General features: G+C 43.1%; 1 protein-coding gene across 1 annotated transcript in view; it reads left to right on the top strand.

Moving 5' to 3' along the window:
• Positions 1-22,285, top strand: part of LARP1B (La ribonucleoprotein 1B) — a 229,387-nt gene that overhangs the window by 21,929 nt on the left and 185,173 nt on the right. Inside the window, exon 4 of the mRNA XM_069205824.1 lies at positions 18,837-18,981. Coding sequence (XP_069061925.1) covers positions 18,837-18,981 — 145 coding nt within the window. The remainder of the gene's footprint in view (positions 1-18,836; positions 18,982-22,285) is intronic.

Genomic DNA, 22,285 nt, shown 5'->3' with positions numbered 1-22,285 from the left:
AGCTTACCATCATTCCCAGGAGACGATGGCAACGGTACTGGCCAAGTTTCAGGAGACCCAGCGGCTGCAGGAGGAACACTACCTTGAGATCAGGGAGGACTTGAAGTCCATTAACATCACCCTGGTCACCATTGCAGGGGTGCTGGCAGACCTTTTATCAACACCAGGAGGGACACAGTGGCACAACAAGGTGCCCCTGACACTAGCCTGGATGATGAACATCCCTCCACCTCTGCCGGCGCTAGTGGACAGGAGGCACCGCCACAGGAACAACAGGACACCGGCACCCCACCCCCTACAGATGGAGAACCACCCCACAAACGGTCCCTGAGATCCAGGAACAAGACAGAGAACATTGCCAAGATCCCCGCCAGGAAATGAGACCCCCCTGAATGTCACCCTTCTGTCCCACTATGTCACCCTGTCCATCCTTAAATTGCCATTGCTCCACTTCCCATGCCCCTTTGGACAATGCACCTGTGAAACAAATAGACTGGACTCTGCCATGGACATTCCTCCACCATCACCCCACTCCATTTTACAACCCCCTCCACTTATTAGCACAGGAATAAACACACTTCAATCACAAAACAATCTGGAGTCAGTCTGTTCTTTCACAAATGTGTAATTGCAATAACTATGGAATATAGCAATGTCAATTTACTTGCTCACATACCAATGTAACACAGCTGTAGGCCAGCAGTAAACATAGCAGATGGCACAAAGTGGGACCCACATCTGTGAAATGGAAAGTCAAAGTGACAAGTCAGAGTCCATACACTAAATGAAAATGACACACTTATGCTAGTTCCAACAGTAGAATGAGATGTGGGAAGCAGTGGCATCTTCTTACCTATGTCTCATCACTGGAAGTATTGCATGATGATGTTGTTTCGGTTGTCGATATCCTCTTCTTCTGCCTCCTCTTCTTCACTGTCCACAGGCTCCACAGCTGCCACAAGACCACCATCTGGCCCATCCTCCTGCAGAAAAGGCACCTGGCATCGCAAAGCCAGGTTGTGCAGCATACATCAGGCCACGATTATCTGGCACACCTTCTTCGGTGAGTAGTATAGGGAACCACCTGTCAGATGGAGGCACCAGAATCTGGCCTTCAGGAGGCCGAAGGTGCGTTAGATCACCCTCCTAGTTCGCCCATGTGCCTCATTGTAGCGTTCCTCTGCCCTTGTCCTGGGATTCCTCACTGGGGTCAGTAGCCATGACAGGTTGGGGTAACCAGAGTCCCCTACAAATGTCGAGGGACAACTGTTAGACACACACTAACCCTTAGGGACAGCCCCATACCCAGACACCTATTTCAACTGTATTGGGAGCTTGGCCTCACCTATTAGCCACACACGGTGCCTCTGGAGTTGGCCCATCAAATAAGGGATGCTGCTAATCCTCAAAATGTAAGCGTCATCCACAGAGCCATGATACTTGTCATTCACATGGGAGATGTACTGGTCTGCCAAACATACCATCTGCACATTCATAGAATGGTAGCTCTTCCGGTTTCTGTACACCTGTTCATTTCTGCTGGGGGGTACAAATGCCACATGTGTACCATCAATGACACCAATGATGTTGGGGATATGCCCCAGGGCATAGAAGTCACCTTTCACTGTGGGCAAATCCTCCACCTGAGGGAAAACGATGTAGCTGCGCATGTGTTTCAGCAGGGCAGACAACACTCTGGACAACACGTTAGAGAACATTGGCTGGGACATCCCTGATGGCATGGCCACTGTTGTTTGAAAAGACACACTGGCAGGAAATGGAGTACAGACAGGACCTGCACTAGAGGGGGGATTCCTGTGGGATGGCGGATAGCTGACATCAGGTCCGGCTCCCACTGGGCACACAGTTCCTGGATTGTTGCACGATCAAGTCTGTATGTGACCAGGATGTGTCTCTCTTCCATTGTCGACAGGTCCACCAGGGTTCTGTACACGGGAGGATGCCGCCATCTCATCACCTGCCGCAGCGGACGTGCCCTATGGAGGAGAACAGCGAGCAGAGAGTCATCCAACACTGAGGTATCACAATGTCTTATTTTCAGAAACGTTATTAATCCGCAATGTGCCGGTATCTGTCTATATTCCCGGCCTAGATAGGTGTGACGCAGTTAACATCCATCCCATGTGGCCTCCTGAAATGGCTGCTGCCTGACCTGCAAGGTGGGACAAGGGGATATGAGGTAACTGCGCTGGCGTTGTACACCATCGCGGTGGGTGGTCGAAGACTGCAGCGCAATTCTGCATTGGTTAACATTGGGCCCTATGGGTGCCAGGAGCCAATGACGATGTACGCTGGCGGTGACGGTACACACCGCCGCGGACGTGACCGCCATTTTCTGTCTGTTTACTCACTTGATACCTGACCTTTAACAGGAGAGGACCTACACTGCAAGTGCTGCTGTGACCTCAGTTTGGAAGCTACAATGGCTCATGTGTCTGGGGAAAGGGCCCCTGCCTTCACTTCGGAGGAGTTGGAGAAACTAGTGGATGGGGTCCTCCCTCAGTACACGCAACTGTACGGTCCTCCAGACAAACAGGTGAGTACACTGTGAGCATGTTGCATGGTCAATGCCTGTTTGGAGTGGTGTGGATGGAAGATACATGGGCGGGGGACTGAGGCCTGCATGTGCAGATGGGGAGTGTATGTGCGTCAGGGCAAGGATGGGAACTGGGGGGCAATGAGTATGACGGGCCGGATGGGTAAGTAATTTCCTTTCCCCCTTTACCATTCCTCTAGGTCAGCGCCCACCAGAAGAAGGGTATTTGGCGTGCCATCGCCAAGGATGTCCGGACCCTGGGGGTCTACCACAGATGGAGCACCCACTGCTGTAAAAGATGGGAGGACCTGCACCGCTGGAGCAAGAAGACGACGGAGGCCCAGCTGGGGATGGCCTCCCAACGTGGGAGGGGTGCCCGTCGCATCATGACTCTCCTGATGTTCCGGATCCTGGCGGTGGCATATCCGGAGTTGGATGGGCGCTTGAGGGCATCACAACAGCCACAAGGGGGTGAGTACACTCTCATTCAGCTGACTCTCCGGCATTACGAGGTGTCTGGTTGGGGGAGGTGGGCAGTGGGTTCCCCTAGGCCAGGGCGAAGTTGATAGGCAAGGTCCTTTGTGAGGCAGGCTATGTGGCACCCCAACCCCACCAGTGGTAAGTGCCATCTTCACATAGTCAGGCTCCTGTGACTTCCAGGTGTCCAGCAATTGGTCTTAGGCCTCGTACCCCATGGTCAGCTGAAATTTCTAGGAACTGTTAGTGCATGGCGTAGTGGCGAGGGCTGCTCCCTGTCTATTTTGGCGGTTTCCGCCACGGTCGTAATCCATTTTTTTTTTCTACCGGCCTGTTTGCGTTATTACCAACGCTTTAACACCAACCGCTAGGGTTGTAATGAGGGCCTATATGTCCTACCTTAACCATACACTGCACCCTGTCCTTGGGGCTACCTAGGGCCTACCTTAGGGGCACCTTACATGTAAGAAAAGGGAAGGGTTAGGCCTTGCAAGTGGGTACACTTGCCAAGTCGAATTTACAGTTAACACTGCACACACAGACTCTGCAGGGGCAGGTCTGAGACATGATTAGAGAGCTACTTATGTGGGTGGCACAACCAGTGCTGCAGGTCCACTAGTAGCATTTGATTTACAGGCCCTGGGCACCTCTAGTGCACTGTACTAGAGAGTTACTAATACATCAAATATTCCAATCATGGATAAGCCAATTACGTACACATTTTGTAAAGGCACACTTGCACTTTAGCAATGGTTAGCAGTGGTAAAGTGCCCAGAGTAACAAAAACAACAAAAACAGAGTCCAGCACACATTAACAACCTGGGAAACAGAGGCAAAAAGTTGATGGAGACCACGCTAAGGATGAACAGTCTAACAGCAGTGCAGTAAGTTGTCTTGATGCGTTGTGTTGTGCGACTTGTTAGTAAATCTGCCTCTTAATGTATCTCACTGTTCTATGGCTTGTAGGTGCAGTCTAATGCTTTTATTAGTAATATCCATTATTTGGTAAAAACTACAGGTCTAGCAGGCACCAAGCCAAGTATTTCTTGGAGATGTCCTACAACCACATCTTACAGTGTGGCTTTTCCAAATATTAGTAGATTTAACTTGGGACAATCCAAATTTTTTACCATTGGGTCAAAGGATGTTTATGTAAAGGAATGATTCACTCATTGGGATGTATGGAGCATCTTTAAATTAAATGAGCTTTTAATTTAGCAATTACCTGTTAGCACTTAAACACTTCGGTTCATCCCTAGCCTTCCAACAGTTCATTGACATATCAAATGGCTCTTAATCATCTGGCTAATCTCAGGTCTCAATCCTTCAACAAACCTGAACACAAAATGAATCATGTCTTTCGGCTCAAATGTTTCTGTACCACTGTAATGCTTAAACACCTGCAACAGTCTCTCATAGTACGCATGTATTGACTCTTTCCTTTCCTGAGCTGTCCTGTCTATTCTCTGTCAGTCGATATTTGATCACTTTGTAATAGTATTTCATTACATCAGGTGATGGTGCACCTGCAGCTGGATCTCTCTGTGGTTCTCTTTTCGGCCAATCTAACTCCTCTTGCACTCGACCCATAAGTCTGCTGGAACTACTATTTCTAGCAGGGTGTTCAAATCCTCTCACAGGCCTTTTGTGGGTTTCACAAACCTATCTGTTTGCTGGTACCATTATAATGGCTTCTCTCTCAACCTGGGATAATCATTAGTAAACAAGAATATGTCACTCCTGCTCCAAGGGACATGAACAAAATTCCCTCCCGGAATTTCTCTCATTGATAATATTTTCACTGGGTCTTCAACCTGCTGCACATTCGCAGTAAGATTCCCAGAATCCTTTTCTTCTTGTCTCTTTTCTTCGCCCATCTGCCTTCCCACTTATCTAATGCTCCCCATGTTTGAATGTTCTGTATTTATTTCCTAATGTGAATGTTTATCCCTGGTATTCTCATGTTCCTAAAGTCCTTTGAGTCAAACTCTAATCAGTAACTCCTCTTTAAAGGCTTTGTTTTCTCAATTTCTACATCATATTTTTTTGCCAGGTCTGCTAACTTCTGATGGATGATTCCTGGTTTGTTGGTAATCAGTTTGCACAAATAACGCAACTCATCTTCTCAGTATGAGTCAATTCTGTCTAACCCCATCGTTTGTTCAATCAAGTCTTCTGCTTCTAGTCTAAGCCTGGTCAAATTCAGTTCACTTCCTCCACTGGAATCCCCTGGGGTGCTACTCAACTTCTCTAACTATTCAGATAACTGCTGAGCTGTTAAACCTTGTAATGAAATGTGGTATTGCTTACAGAGGGCACTTGCTGTAACGTTAGTCTTGGGGTCTCTGGTGTTACCATGCTTCGATTGGAACCTATGTCCAATCTCCCCTGATTATTTGGTGGAGTCCTAAAATAATTCAAATCAATTAACGGACCTGTTTCGTCAAATGCCGGTCTCATGGGAGTAATTATTTCTGCATTTTCATGGAACCTCTCCTTTTCTACTCTTGGAATCAGGATTTTCTGTTCACTGCTCTTATTGTTTCCCAGGGCAAACAATGGTATAACTGGACCTATGGTAACCGATACTGACACAGCATCTGGACTTGATCAGGCATTTGGATCTCTTGGGTGCGTTACTCCTGTATTCTGATTTGTCAATGCAGACATCTCTGTCTGTGACCATGTTATGGGGGTGTATCTTGGGATCATCTGTGTCTGTATTGGAGACATTAGATTTGGGTTAGACTCTATCTGGATCAGCGTTGGCTTCTGATAAACCTGTCTCATGTGGGCCGCTTGTCCTGACGGCACTACTAAGTTTGTTGCAGTATCTATAATAGGTAATTCTGGATAAATCCTCGGTATGTCATTCTTTGCACAGGCATTTGAATCACAGAAGTGGTAGGGACATTATGGCTAATCTGTATCTGTCTCTGTGTGGGTTCAATTGGTATCAGAGCTGTAGGGTCTACATTAGTGCCTCGAACCTCTCTCATGTGCTGCATATGGTGAGGGACGATTTCTCAATAACTGCAAAATAAACTCATCATCATCCATATCCTCATCAAAAGTTGAAGTTTTCCTAGACTCAGTCGGTCTCTGGTTTTTGTCATCAGAAGGATAGGAATCCCTCTTCTTGGTACCTTTTTTAGCTTTGCTGTCCTTCTCTTGTGCAATTGCAGGAAACATCTTAATTCGTGTAAAGTGTCAGTTCTCCAAAAGTTCTGCTCACTGTCCCACCTTGCCTCTGCTAAAGATTTCTCAGCTTTCCTCATTCTCCTCTCATATTTCTGTTACTGTTGCTGTCTAGCCACTAATTCCCAAATAGCTAATGCTTCAAACTGTGCAGGTCTCAGAGGAGGTTTCAATTCATACAATACTCCCCTCAAATTCTCTAAAGTCCTCAAATGAAATGTTCAGTTGACAGTGAACGCTAAGCTCCGGTATCTCTCTGTTTCTTTGCACTATTGCTTCAGCCAAAGGAATGGAGCAGTCCCTTGTTCTTCAAATACAGTGTAAGTGGGTGTTCCTTCTGGAGGTGTAATTTCTCCTATTCCAGTTGGAATGAACGTATCGCCCCTTAGGGCATTCTTTAAAGCTTTGAAACATTTCATTTTCTGTAATTTACACTACTTTCAATCTAATCAGGAAGTGAATTTCAAACCCAAACTTCTTTTCGCCTACCTTTTCAACCAATTATGCTTCACGGTTGTCCACCAATCCGTTCGCGGCTTTTCACACTAACCAACCTATCCCAGGGCAGCTTTAGTGATGTCACACTCTTACATACAGCGGCTGACAAAGCTCTCCGGTTTGTCTTCCTCAACTCAGATTCACGCAAAACGAATGCAAATAATGCAAGCACTAATAAAATCAATACACAAACTTCTCTGTTTACTACAGGTAGGTAACACAATTGTTTCAGAAAACTTACTGAATTTTCAACTGCAGCATTTTGCTCTGACAGATACTCCTTCTATCTCAGTTTTTTACCAGCAAATTTTACTCTCAACTGATCATTGGATCCTCCTGGTACACATAGGACTCACCAAATCTCCCTCGAAAAACTATCACACTCTTTAACACGCACTCCTGAGTTTGTCAGCCACGCCCGATTGACCTATTAAACAGACAAATTCCAACATAAACCGAGGCTCTCATTACGACTTTGGTGGTTGATTTCATTGACCGCCAAAGCCAAACCCGCCATTCGACCGCCAGTGCTGGCGGTCAGCATACCGCCATATTACGAGTGATGGCTGCTCACCTTCATTTTTGAGGTGGAGAGCAGCCATCATTCATTCTGACGGTCAGCGGTGCAGAGGCTATTCCCTCGCCGGCACCGCCATGCCAGCATGGCTCCACCCTCTGTATTACGAGCATGACCGCCAGGCTTTTCATGGCAGGGTGACCGCCACAGAAAGCCTGCAACCTTGTAATCTGGATGGCGGCCTCAGGCCTGCCGCCAGATTGGAGGAGGTCACCGCCGGCTGCAGCAGTGCAACCGCACCAGTGGTCCAGGTGGAGTTGTGGAGGTTTGGCTGTAGCCAAACCCCACAACTCATAATACGGCGTCTTCACTGCCGGCTCTGCAGCAGTGAGACCGCCACGGCGAGTCTGGCAGTCTCAAGACCGCCAGATTCGTAATGAGGGCCCAAGTGTCTCAAAAACGTATACAATATTCGGGAGTCTTAGACCACACAGGGTCCGTATACCAACAACCACGTGGGCAATTTTTTAGCACAAAGCGCCACACACCTATTAAGTTCGACGACTTCCCTACTCTCACACTTCGGAATACCCAAACTCCTTAAACAACTTCCTTGGAGTACGCACACTTCCTAAACACTCACAAACTTCACAATTCACCTGCGATTTGCTTAATCTGTGCAAGCGCAAAACCTACTTCATTCACACAGTCACTAGAAACGCTGAGAATACTTTCAAACAACCATTGGCAAACTCCAAGGTTTTGGGAAAGTCATGGTAGGTTCTTAGGAGACATAGGTGGTCATTATGGTGGCAGCCCCACCGCCAACAGGCTGGCGGTAGGACCGCCACATTACGACCATGGCGGAGCCGCCACAGTCAGACCACCAACACCGCCAGGCTGCCGCAAGCCGGCAGCCTGGTGGTTTCACATCCACCAGGGCAGAGCTGCTTGCAGCACCGCCCTGGGGATTAGGAGTCTCCATCTGCCAGACTTTCCTGAAAAGCTGGTGGAATGGGGGACTTGGGGGCCCCTGTGCTGCCCATGCACCTGGCATGGGTAGTGCAGGAGCCCCCATGCACAGCCCCATCGCGCATTCCACTGTCCAAATTATGAGCAGTGAAATGCGCGACGGGTGCTGCTGCACCTGCCGCACCGCCACATTGGCTCCAGCTCCTTATGGAGTCAATGTTAAGGCCCAGCGGTGAAGTCATATTACGGCTGGCGGGGTTCAGGCCGCGCAGGCGGTCTGTGAGTGGGAAGAGGCCGCCCGCCAAACTGTTAATGACCATTACAATCTTTCCTCTGTACTACCAAATTTCCAAAATTATAGCCTATATATTTAGGGGATCATAGTGGCCTCTTAAGGAGACACACCATCCAACTTTTCTACCAAAATCTGTGAATTACAGTGTTCTCTTAAGAAAGCTAACCATCCGACTTATAGTGGCCTCACAAGGAGATAAACCCTCCGACTCTAGTGGCCTCACAAGGAAACTAACCATCCGACTCTGCTACCAAGATCCGTGAGCACGTCAGACCTTATTTGGTCTTTTATATTTTAATTTATAAGGGGATGCATTAGAGGTTTGATGGACCTTTTGACTACTCTTGGAGTGATTCCACTATGAGCTTCGCCTTTAAACAACACTCCTTTCAACATAATCAATAAACAACCATTTCACCTGGAGTCAATAATCTTCACGTACCATGACCCATATGGCCATGAATAATCACACCTTTAGTAATAGTGAGAAAGTTTATTTCCCTATATTAATAATGCTAAAATCACGTAAATTATTCTCAATACCAAATGAGAAACATACACGAATAACACTGGCTGACCAAATCTTCTAAAGAATCTCAATTTAACCAAAACATTTGCAATTAAGCATTCTAGAGTTACAGTACAAATTACCAGCAAAAATAACTGCATAATAGAGATGACATACATCTAGATTCAACAAATTAACAAGATCAATTCTTAGTTAATTGCATTTCCAGGGCTTCCTAACTAACCTTCTAATTAGAATAGCATGTTTGGGCTTCATGTAAAACAATTTTAGTCAAACGTTAATTTGGAAAACATCTAACTATGGCTCTATCTAAATAGAGGTTGGTACCTAGAAACAATGAGCAAAATCTACAACAAGGACAATAGCATTTTGTTACACCTCTCCTCAAACGGATCAGCAAGCTGTGATTTCTCTTCGTCAGTTGGACATCCGTCTAGTCAGCTTCAGCAATAGGGCAATGAAAGGGAATGGCTCAGACATGGGGTACTCTACGGAAAAAGCAATCTCTAAGGAATCCGCATCCACCATTAGCAATTTAAGCAATAAAGTCAAAGTTATAGATAGTCATCAGGAACTGTTCAACTCCTCAAGCAGAACCACTACGAGGAAAATCAGGATAGAAAAGAGCTCCCTCTCCCCTGTGTGGTCGGGCTAAGCTAGATTTTCCTAAAGAAACTTCCCACACTGTCATTGGTCAGAAAATCATACGTTTACAGTTAAGCCAACAGAATTTAAAACCCAAATCTAAGATATAACTGAACTGTCTCATCAGGTAACTTTTCTTGTTGCAATCCATACTCCAGTCAGTGCATCCATTGTTGGTTCCTGGGAACATCGCTGTCATCAAATCTACAATGTAGCGTTCCTAGTACAAGACATTCTAGCAGGCAGTTCTTATGAGAAAGCTAAAAGCGTCTGCTAAACGTTTGGTCAGCACAGTGTGAAAATTTTTCCACTATTTTATTAAATGTTGCAGTCTGACAATAGAGTCTGCAAACTAGGCCCAATCCTTACCTACTTATTGCCTAAGGTTAATAAAACAAATACATAGCATGAAATTGTCAATATGATATACACCTACAATTTTCTCTACACACACTTCAACTAATATTAATATGCATTCACTAAAAGAAATACGCATTAAATGGTGACCACTCAAGTGGGCACATTTTCCCAAGTGACACATTATTTTCTATGTTAGCCTAACTCCATTCAAATTCTTAACACCTAAACAAACAAAACTTATTAGTAAGTAATTCAGCTTTCATACCACCATAGTCCATTGTGCTGCCACTAACCCTCCTGTCTGCCATACATGGTCTTTTGTGCTACATGCCCCTCGCACCTGCCCTGTGGGGTCAGTTTGCTACAGCTGACTGCCTCCCACCTTCCCTCCGTTGTCCAAGTGTAATGCCCTTATTGGCTCCCGGTTGCCTCCATGGTGTGTTGTGCTTCCACTGCCCAATTCCGCCTGCCCTGCATGGTCAGCTTTGTGCTCCTGCCCTGCTCCCTTGTCCCCTCCCTCCATTGTCCATGTGTGGGTGCCTATCCCCTCCCTCCCGCCTTCCATATCCCTTTAGCATGCATCTGCCCCCTCCCTCCTGCCCTCCATGGTCCATTGTGCTGCAACTGCTCCTCCTGCCTGCCCTGTATGGTCAGCATGCTGCCCTTGCCTCTTCCCCCATGCCTCTGTTGCCCATGTGCATGGCCCTATTGTTTTCCATGTTGTGCTGTACTTTCTGCATACCCTGTGTGGTGTGTTGTGCTGCCACAACCCCTGTGCACCTGCCCTGTAAGGTCAGTTTGGTGCCCCTGCCACCTGCCTCCTGCCCTCTGTTGTCTGAGACCATGTACCTACTGTATTCCTTTTGACTTCCATGGTCCATTGTACTAAACATGGCAATGTTTTGAACTGTTAAGATCCGATTTTGAAAATAAATGAATGGGGGAATCGATTTAACCAATTGACCTACTTTGAAAAAGAGGACATTTTAGGCTGAAGACAGGTAAAATAAAGTCCTTTTGGGCTTAAAACAATTGGGAGTCTCTCATCTGAATCGGGTCTGTTGGCATGTATGGATGTACTGCCACTGCCTCTCCCTACTGCCCTCAGTTGTCCATTGTGTTGCCACAACCTCTATTGCCTCTGCTGTATGGTTGATTTGCTGCCCCTGCCCCACTATCCCTTCCTCGCTATGGTCCAATGTGCTGCCATTGCCCCTCCTGCCTACCCAGTGTGGTCAATTTGCTACCTCTGTCCCTTACTTCCTGCCCACAATTGTCTGAGTCCATGCCAATGACCTCTCCCTCCCCACAGTGCTCTAATGAACAATTGTAGCAATAAAATTATGTTTTTATTACAAAAGTGTGGCACACCCTAAGTCATCTTGATGGAATCAAAACTGTAAAACCTACAGCATTTCCTTCAGAAATGATAAATATGAGAAGGTCTTTTTTTCTCTAGCAATTATGGCTTTATTCTAAAAAACCTAATATTTATTTTTCTGAGTTCTCAAATAGGAACAACACACTTTAATTTGTTATTTTTATGTTGTTTATCCAGTTGATCACTTGATTATTTATTTCACTTAGGTTAAAGGATGTGGCATTATGGTCAGAGCTGCCGACTTTGGAACTGGGGAATCAGGTTTAAGTTTCAAGATTAGCTCAACATCATGTGATTCAGGGCTAATTACTTAATTTCCACTTGCCTACAACCAAAATTAATGTGTCCTTGTGTAATGTAACTGATGTTCATGTAAAGCACTCCAATACCTTCAAGTCACAGCTGTGCTATATAGAACTGCAAAAAAAAGTAAGCGTTTTGAACACTTCTGTCATTGTGCTATAATTGGGTGATAATTGGGTTATGCTTGAGCTCTTTTTTCTCCAGTGGCCATCCTGTGAGATTTTGTTGTTATGAAGCTCCCTCATTTCCTAATTTTCTGCAGTTTCCTCAGTGAAAAATGCTTTCAGTTTTCCACTTTGATTCCATCAAGATGGCGTTCAGATGTACCACAATTTTGTCATAAATTTAGAATGTTAGCACTCTAGTTCCTCATTAGAACACTGTGATAAAGCTGCAGTTTATCACCAGGGAGTTAACTGGCAGTCTGCTGCTGGTGTTGAAAGTGCATATTTTAATCTGAATGCCAGAGTGTTTTCATGAAATAGATGAGAAAGATATTTGAGAACTCATCTAAAATGTGTCCTAATCTTGCTTACTGCAGCACTAATCATAATTTCTCTGACAACATGAACCCCCTCATTTTGTTCCTTTCTAAATGAAACGTATCAGTTTGATTTAATCAAGATGGCTTCAGCACTGCCACACTTTTGCCATATGTTTGACTGTTAGTGCTGTAGTTGTTCTTTAGAACACTCTGGGAGGCTGCAGTAGAAACACAGGGGGATCAACTGATAGGCTGTTGCTGTTGGAAGTATATGTTTTACTCAAAGTGTCAGACATTATTCTCACTTGAGTGAGGAAGATAGTGTGAATATACAGAAAATATGCTCTCATTTTAGGTTCTAAAGCACCTTCCATACCTCAATGAGCACATCAGGAGAGAAAACTGTTTTTTCCAAATGTCCCAGTAGAGGGTCAGCATTTTTACAGGATAAAATCACCATAGAACACACCATAATTCCTAAACTTTGTATGTTACCACCCACAAATGATTTATATTTTACCTACAATTTGTTATTACCCTTTATACATGCTCCTTTTTGTGACCCTCAGAACCTGCCATTCACTACAATGCATTTCAATGGGAACCATGCCTGTAAATCTGTAAAGGGTTGCCCCCCCCATACAAACACATGCCCTTTTGGTCTGGGTCTGCTCACCCTGCCCTCATATGCATTTTTTAAATTGTTGTCAGGACACAGGGATCCAGTCCCTGAGTCTTGTAATGGCTGTCAAAACATATTGCTCAGGTTGTCACAGCCAGTCAGGATTGACTAGTCCCCATTAGTTTGGCCAGTCACAGCATCTCTGAACCAACTGTGCAGATATCTATAAGTTTTGAACCTTAATTTCTCAAACTACTGAATGGATCTACACTAAATCACAAAAAGCACACTTTCTGGACCAAGATCCATCTTCCTGCAAAATTTGGTATATTGATGTTCAGCAGTTTTTAGGGTGTTACTTCTTAAAAATATCTAAGCTAAATGCGTGGTGATTTTGTGTTTTGAGATCCCCCTTTTTCTTGGCCCCTGCTTCATAGATCACCCCAAAACTTTCCTTGTGGAAACTAAGCAAAAAACTGCACTTTTTTGGAAAGTGGTGTCACTTAAATTTTCACCTATCTATAATGGTACTTTAACCTTTGTCTTTTTCAGTGATATATGTATCTATATCAGTGGGGGTCTTACCTTAACTATACTTACCATGCTTTGTAAAGGCATGATCATGGTTAAGGCATGTGTGATAAAGGATGCGTGGTAAAGTCATACATTCCTTCCCAGACAAAGGTTTTACCTGTCTTATATACTAGTATTTTATGTTTATGGAAATTTGTAAATTTTAACTCTCCTTTATCCAACGTCAGGCGCTTCCCCCTAGTAGGTTTGTTTTAGTATTATATTCCTTGAGAAATGTTGTAGCCTTGGGCCTGATTCACAAAGGTAAATTTAGATGTGTAGATTTACACATGTGTAAACTACTACTGCACTTATCTACACTTATTTTCTATTCACCATGTTTGAGTGTAGATTTACACATAAGTATAGATTTTCATGTCTCCACTACTAGGTAGGGATCTCTGCTAATAGATGCGCCAATGGAAAAGCATGGGGAAAATATTAAAATGTGTCATTATTTTAAATAAAATACAAATGTAAAATAATTTAAAGTTTTAAGTATGACAAATAACCAATAACCTAAAATGTTACAGCACAATAACTCAGTAAATGAAATGTGTATTGACTAAATAATACTTTTTTAAAATTTATAAATCATATTTCTTAAAGATTAATTTTAGAATATTCCACCCACAGTACCATTTATATTTTTATTTATTACATTTTGTTAAAAGTTAGGTGCAGAATTAATTTAATTTATTTTTACTATGTTAAACTACATTTTAAAATAAAGTAATGTATTAATAACGGTACATATTTTTGGAGCTTGCACAAAAATGTGCATGTTAGAAATGGGGTCTTTGGTTGGCAGTCAGGTTACCCCCTGTCCAAGCAAGGACCCTCACTCTAATCAGGGTAAGTCACACACAATCCAAATTATCCTGTGCCCACCCTCTGGTAGCTTGGCACTGAGCAGTCAGGCTTAACTTAGAAGGCAATGTGTAAAGTATTTGGCCAGTAACTCATACATTACACAATATAGCACCACAAACATACACCACACAGTGTTTAGAAAAATATATAATATTTATCTGGATATTTGCAGGTCAAAACGATCAAAGATGCAATAAGTAAATGTAGAGATCTCACTGAAAAGTGATGCAAAGTGTGTTAAGTCTTTTTAAATCAAACAAAGTCTCTTTCAAGCACAAAGTACCTGGTTTGCGTGAAAAATCTCTGCAAAGGGTTGCAGAGGAAGAGAAGTGTGTAAATAAAGGGGTGTGCGTTGATTTCTCGGGCCGCATATAGCGATGCGTTGTTTAGTTTCCACGCAGGGATGGCTGTGCATCAATTTCCGGCACTTGGTCATGGATCCTCTTTGGGTTGCGGGGTTTTCAGACACCCCGGGGTCTATGCATGGAATCCTGGGCTTGCGAAGCGAAGTCACAAACGCTGCGTTGTTCCAGTGGGCATTGTGTGGAATTTTCTTCCTCACAGCAGGCGCTGTGTCAATTCCCCTCTGGCAGTCTGGCTGCGTTGTCCCAGGTCGGCTGTGCGTCGATCCGGTGGGCCGTGCGCCAGAGTCTCGGTTGCAACGCAGGCGCCGTATCGATCTTCTCCTTGCGAAGTCGCGCTGTGTCGTTCCGGTTCTGTGAATTTCTCACCGCGGGTAAGGCTGTGCATCGGTTTTACCAAGCTGTGTGTCAAATTTTCGCCGCAGAAGGAGTCCAGTTGCAATATAGAAGTCTTTTGGGTCCTGAGACTTCAGGGAACAGGAGGCAAGCTCTATCCATCCCCGTGGAGAGCACTTCTTCACCACAGCCAGAGAGCAGCAAGGCAGCAGGCCAACAGCAAGGCAGCAGTCCTTCACAGAAAGCAGTCAGGTGAGTCCTTTGGGCAGCCAGGCAGTTCTTCTTGGCAGGATGCAGGTTCTGGTTACAAGTTTCTTCACCAGGAAGTTTCTGTGAGGTAGAGTGTCTACCCCAAGAAGTGTCTGAGTTGGAAGGGGCAGAGGCCCTGTTTATATACCCAAATGTGCCTTTGAAGTGGGGCAGACTTCAAAGAGTGGCTAAGAAGTGCACCAGGTCCCCTTTCAGTTCAATCCTGTCTGCCAGGGTCCCAGTAGGGGGTGTGGCAGTCCTTTGTGTGAGAGCAGGCCCTCCACCCTCCCAGCCCAGGGAGACCCATTCAAAATGCAGATTTATGCAAGTGAGGCTGAGTATCCTGTGTTTGTGTCTGAGTGAATGCACAAGGAGCTGTCAACCAAACCCAGCCAGACATGGATTGTAAGGCACAGAAAGATTTAAGTGCAGAGAAATGCTCACTTTCTAAAAGTGGCATTTCTAAAATAGTAATATTAAATCCAACTTCACCAGTCAGCAGGATTTTATATCACCATTCTGGCCATATTAAATATGACCTTTCTACTCCTTTCAGATCAGCAGCTACCACTCAAACAATGTATGAGGGCAGCCCCAATGTTAGTCTATGAAGGGAGCAGGCCTCACAGCAGTGTAAAAATGAATTTGGGAGTTTTACACTACCAGGACATGTAAACTACATAGGTACATGTCCAGCCTTTTGCCTACTCAGCACCCTGCCCTATGGGTTACATAGGGCATACCCTAGGGGTGACTTATATGTAGAAAAAGGGGAGGTTTAGGCTTGGCAAGTCCTTTTAAATGCCAAGTCGAATTGGCAGTGAAACTCCACACACAGGCCTTGCAATGGCAGGCCTGAGACATGGTTAAGGGGCTACTTAAGTGGGTGGCACAACCAGTGCTGCAGGCCCACTAGTAGCATTTAATCTACAGGCCCTGGGCACATATAGTGCACACTACTAGGGACTTAGAAGTAAATTAAATAGTCCAATTGGGTATGATCCAATGTTACCATGTTTAAAGGGAGAGAGCATATGTACTTTAGCACTGAGTAAAGTGCAGAGTCATAAAGCCAGCAAAAAAGAGGGCAGAAAAAGAGAAGGAGGAAGGCAAAAAGTCTGTGGATAACACTGCAGAAAGGCCATTTCCAACAGTGTATATATAGGAAAGTTGAAATAATTGTATTAGTTTAATATTTTCTAAAGGGTGTTATTTTAAGTTCCTGTCTCCATTATTTTCGACACAGGTGTGTTGCAGTAATTGTAAGTTGATAAAGCATTTTTCCATCATGCTTTAAACAAGGTCAATGCATTTTTTTACACAGGGTAAGGGATAGAAATATAGTTATAAAACTCAACACGATTCAAAATGACAGTATGACGCATTTGGCCATCCAAGGAAAAAATCCAGTCTGAAATAAAGTTAAGGGGTTTATTACATATTCAGTCTCAAATTTATGTAAATGGTTCTTAAAACAAAGCTATAAAGGTACAGAATCACCATGGGTTGACCAAGGCAACGAAACATATTCAAGTAAACTAACATCAAAAGGACTAAACACTCAACAACAGCAATACAAAACATCAATAGAATAATTTGATGATTAGAGAATAAGCACTGTTCAGTTCTTTTAAGCATTAAGGCAAAATAAGAGTTATCCAAGTTTGCTAGCTAGGGCACAAGAAATACCTACTGATTAGCACATCACAAGTTAGCATGTGCTGGCTAAAACATGTGGACAAAAAGTAAAAAGAAATAGGACAAAAATATTTTGAAAAAATGACATCTGGGGCAAAAAGTGAAAAGGGAAGGCAACAACATTTCATAAGCTCGGTCAAGTGTCTTCTTCTCGGGGCAGGGGAAACATTCTAAGTCTCAACAAAGCATTAAAATATAAAGTAAGGGTAGAGAGGTCTGTACCTCTCAGAGTCCAAAGGGATCCAGAAAGAAGTGAAGAAGAGTGAGTAAAGCCCAACCCCAGAACGGTATATTAAAGTCCAAAGTAACTGATGAATCGTCCATCAGCTGCATGACATCAATCAGAAGATTTCACTATCCAATGAAAGTTCATCGCATTACATGGAAACTACAATATCTTAACTCAAATATAGAAACAAATGTATACATTTAATTGCCACAGTTTCTCAATGGACTGGGTTCAAGGTTACTTTCTTAGGCCTACTTTGCGTATGGCAATAGGACATCTATTTCCAAGCTAGCATTTCATGGGAAATAAGTCTTAATAGAATAACAAGTTAGCAAGAATGACTAAAGAGTTTCTACACGTTTTATGGAACAGGGACTTACAGGCCTCACATAGGCTAACTAAGTGCATTTGTTTATTTCAAGCAAGACACAGATAACATTCAGAATTATGAGTTTGTCATTACTGTGCCTTATCAGTGTTCATGATACTGTAGATTTAAAACAAAATAACTTTGTTAATGCAATTCATTAACTATAATGCAGAACAGCATTTTTCAACAATTCCATGTAACATTTAAGACATTTCTTTTCAGACATTCATTATTGTTTTAGTGCAAGTACATGAATTGTAAGGCTATACCACATCAGGCATGTATGGATGATAACTGTGATGGCAAAAGTAGCACATTTCTGCTACATTAATGTGACCATGTGTGGTACTTGAATTATTTAAAGGCTGGGTTAAAGTATATTTACTATTGTTTTGCTTTAGGGCTGTAGTAACATAAAAAGTGTAGTTTGTAAATAGCAATGGGGTTACTGTTTTTTGGGTGGGTAGTTGTAGTAGCCTTTCACTCCCTAAACCGCTCCTCACGTTTCTCTAAACTCCATCCCATTTTATAGTAAGTATTCCTCATTTTCCAGCCTCTCCCCTCCCAGTCCATGCCACTTTTACTATGAAAACATGGGCATAAAAGTGCAGAGATCTCCGCAACTAATAATGTGTTTACTTCTTTATTCTGCAGCAGAAATTGTACCTCTCTGTCCATTTTATTCTTTAAAATGCAGTTATTGTTCTCCATTAATGATGTTGAATGGTTTAAAAAAATGCGAGGCCTCCAGCTATAGATAAAGACATTTTAGATGGGATTCAGAATTCACACATGTGAATGTATTGACTTAGTCATGAAAAATCATTATGTAAGGAGCAAGCATGCATAAGAGAGATATCAGCCTTTTTGTTGAGGAGAGGGGTTTATGTATCCAAGGATCTAAAAACCCTCAAATGTAATAATTTATAGATTTCATACATTTCTTTTCCTTGACTTTAGTGAAGAACTATGAAGTTTATGATGTGACTGGAATGTGAACATCACCTACTTGTATTACCACAGAATACCCCATGATTGGAATTATGTAATCTTCAAAAAGCCCCCTCACCCGTAATGTGACCCTTCACATCACAAACTACATAAATGATCCCAAAGTTGCCATGATACATGATTTTCCCATTAACATTACCAGTGAGCTCACTATGGATACAATATGATTTCTTTGCTTGTCTTTGTGGTTTGTTTGGGAATGAAGAACAGCTTTAAAATTAACCTCATTTTAAGAAAATGTTTCAGCCCCTTAACAGTTTTTTTTTTTTTACTTTTATGTGTACGCTTTTATTTTAGTGAGTATTACTTCAGTCCAGAGAATTTGGAGCGGGACTTTTTCCTTAGACGAAAGATGGACGTGAAGGGATTTCTACCTGTTTCCCTTATTGCCAGCTTTCACCGTGTGCAGGCTTTGACTACAGATGTGAATATTATTTTGGAGGTAAAGCAATGAAAGTAAAACTCTTGAGCATCTTTGTCCTGGCTTTTTGTCTCATCCACAGTAAATTGTTATAAGCCTGTGCATCCAATGAAGTAAATGTAGTTTATGTATATTATACATATTCAAAGATGTTGTCACCTGGGTTTGATGCTGTAGTCAGGGCCACTGGAATTATACAATTGTATGATTATAGATTTTCTGCATTAGCCAACAGTCCATCATTTGCCACATAATCTGCAGATTTTGATTAAAAAATGTTTTTAGCTCAAACTGTTCGAAAGTTACTAACAATGCAGTGGCACATGTTGCCGTGCAGTGGAGCGCCCTTTGCAAGGCTGGACTGGCCTCCTTTCTGTTGCTTATTGTTATATTTTGGTATAACACTAGTACTAACGAGGTGCAACCAATGCCCAAACAGTGGTACCAATTTGAAATATGACAAAATAATGAAGTAATAATACTATTACAAATTGTGCCCATTATGTTGCATAATTTGCCTTTTCTTGATGCACAATTTGCTGAGCCCTGCCACATAACGTGGCCCTCTCCTGCTGCATAATTCCAGTGACTCTGACTATAGTTACAAGAACAAGTTAACACAAAATGTCCTGCTGCAAGTGGAGGGTGGTGCACTAGTGCAGCGCAGACTGACTAAGCCCAGTCCATTTACACTCAGCCCTTCTTCAGTATTAAATAAGGGGAAGTGGCTCTGCTTTGATATTCAGTAATGCCCAAGAGGTCATAGGGCAGGGACTGCAGCCTTCTCAGGCCTTAGACTTCCAGCCTAAGACATGACCTCAAGATAGTACATTGATCTAGGTAGTAAATTTTTTCAGAAAAAGTAATTGTGATTTGGACTGCTGTTGGCATTGAGCCTTCCCCTCTGCAAGACAATGGCTCGCATAGCGGAGAAGTGGTCTGAGGAGTATGTAAAGACTGCATACACATGTGAATTGAATGAAAGAGGCACAAGGCTCTGCATTTCATAAATACCCTCAAATACACAATTTGAGAGATAGAAGAAATGACAGGATCCTAAAAATAGCTAACACCTCATATCAGCGGGAGAGGAGTCACGTTTTTAGAGCTTTGTGCAAAGTCATAGGCTGATTAAAATCTAGCAGATTTAGGGCCCAGATTTAGAGTTTGTTAGACGGGTTAGTCTGTCACAAACCTGACGGGTTTCCCGTCCGCAGTATCACAAATTCTATGGATAAAAATGGGATCATTATATGGCAAACAGGAAATCCTCATGTTTGCGATGGAGTAACCCCTTCCACCAAACTCTAAATGAGGCCCTTAATGTTCTTATTCTTTGCTGTGGTGAAGGAGAAAGGAAGTCCACCATCACATGCACTGCAGGACTTGGGGCAATTAGAAGACATGCATCAGGACATGGGTGCAATTAGAAGACGTGCATCAGAGGACCCTGGAGCACAGTTAGAGATTAATGACGCAACCTATTTTACAAGTACTCAGGCCTGGGTCAATGATAGGTTCTAAAAACCAAATGTGTGGATTAAAAAATGATCCATTTGGCAACCGGTAGCTTGTGCAAAGATTTCAGAGAAACTTAGAAAGAGAGTCTCTTGAGAAGATTTAGTGCAGGTTGAGCACTGAAGCCCAGAATTACTATGGGTTTACATTGCTCTTGTGGCAAGGCAACACAAGCCTTAAGTCAGATTTGCTAAGTCACGGAAAGCCACCTCTGTAGCTTTGTGGCTTAGTAAATTTAGAGTAATGCAACACAAGTTGTTGCCTTGTGTTACTTTGCGCTGGGAAGGCATTCTATGGATGGAGTGTGGGCATTCTTACATATCCACCTATGGATTTTGGCGCATTCCCAGATTTACTAAGAATCATAAACCTGGGAATGCATCAAAATTGTATGCCATCCCAACAGAGGTGTTATGAGAAGAAATATGTTTATTTCTCCTTGTTGCAAATGCCCATGAGGATTGTTTGTGTTTTGTTTTGTGAAGGTGTTCCTTCCTGCACAACAACAATCCTACCTGTAATGCAGCCACCCTTGCACTATGGAGCAAGGTAGCTGCATTGGTGCTGGCAGCACTCAGTGCACCAGCACAGGTAGAGAGCAGGAATGCGCCATATCTTAGAAAATATGCACACTCCTGCTCTCTTAATTTGTCTCAGGGTAGCACAGCAAGTTGTCGTGCTGCATTGTATTGCACCAAATGTTAGTAAATCTAGGCCTTACTTATGAATGTGCTGAAAAAGTTGTGGAATGCAGGCAGGAAAGACAATCAAAAAGGGAAATGCAGTACTCGAGGCCGCTAAAAGTGGTACTCGCAGAGCATCTTTGCACGTCTACATTTTACTTGTGTGCATGCTCCTCTGCCAAAAATGAACCTTTTTCGTTTACACAATTGAACTTCGAGTAAAGGTGATACAGGGCTTAAAGCGCTCTCCTCCAATAAATGACCCTCCCCTATTTAAGATGAGAATTTCTAATGTAATGAGCTTGTATTCAGAAATACGTTTTCACCTTTTATTGTAGGACATGATCTTTCAAAATGTAAGTGAGCTCTGTCCTCAAATGCTGTTCAGTTGACATAGGCCTTATGTATGGCAGTGCGCGGTTTTAACACAAGAATATCCCAAGGCATCCAACTTCCTCAAGGACATGTGTGAGCAAAATGGAGATTATGAACAGGCATACACACCATGAAATAACTACGCAGGAAATAAAAGAGATTTTTCAACACAGGATTGATGTTGGGGTCTAGGGTATTTCTTAAAAAATATACAGATGTGTGCATATAACATTCATACCTATAGGTGACGGTTGATTGATTACTGTGTTTTCTTTTCTATTTTCTTTAAAATACATATTATAGTCATAATTATATATCCAGTTCCACAACCTGTTACTTTTTAAAGCACTCTGCCGCCCCGCTGTGCCTGCCTTACGCTATAAAAACTACCTATTAGCAAAAAATGAAATAAAGGCAAGCAGGCAGCTTAATACAATGTTGTGGCATGACTGTCAACACAACTCTGTAAAAACACTACGTGACATTAGTCATGAAGAAACTGCACTGGTTCCCAGTTTGGACTTTTTTTTTTTTACAGAAACTTTTATTGAATTTTTCTCCTTCATTTACATTGGGGCACCTGGCCCTTTACATTCAAAGCAAAATCACTTTGGGATTTGAATACTCATTCACAAGTCACTGAACAGCAAAGTCTCAAGCATTTGAAGCATTTGTTGCAATATTCTTTTGAAAGGACTCAGGTAGACAAAGCCATAATTCTAATATTAAGGAGTCAGTTAAGGAAAATC

Source organism: Pleurodeles waltl, chromosome 1_2, assembly GCF_031143425.1.
Source record: "Pleurodeles waltl isolate 20211129_DDA chromosome 1_2, aPleWal1.hap1.20221129, whole genome shotgun sequence".
Taxonomy (NCBI): Eukaryota; Metazoa; Chordata; class Amphibia; order Caudata; family Salamandridae; genus Pleurodeles; species Pleurodeles waltl.
Note: the sequence above shows the minus strand (reverse complement) of the source record. Positions and strands in the feature narration are given on the sequence as shown.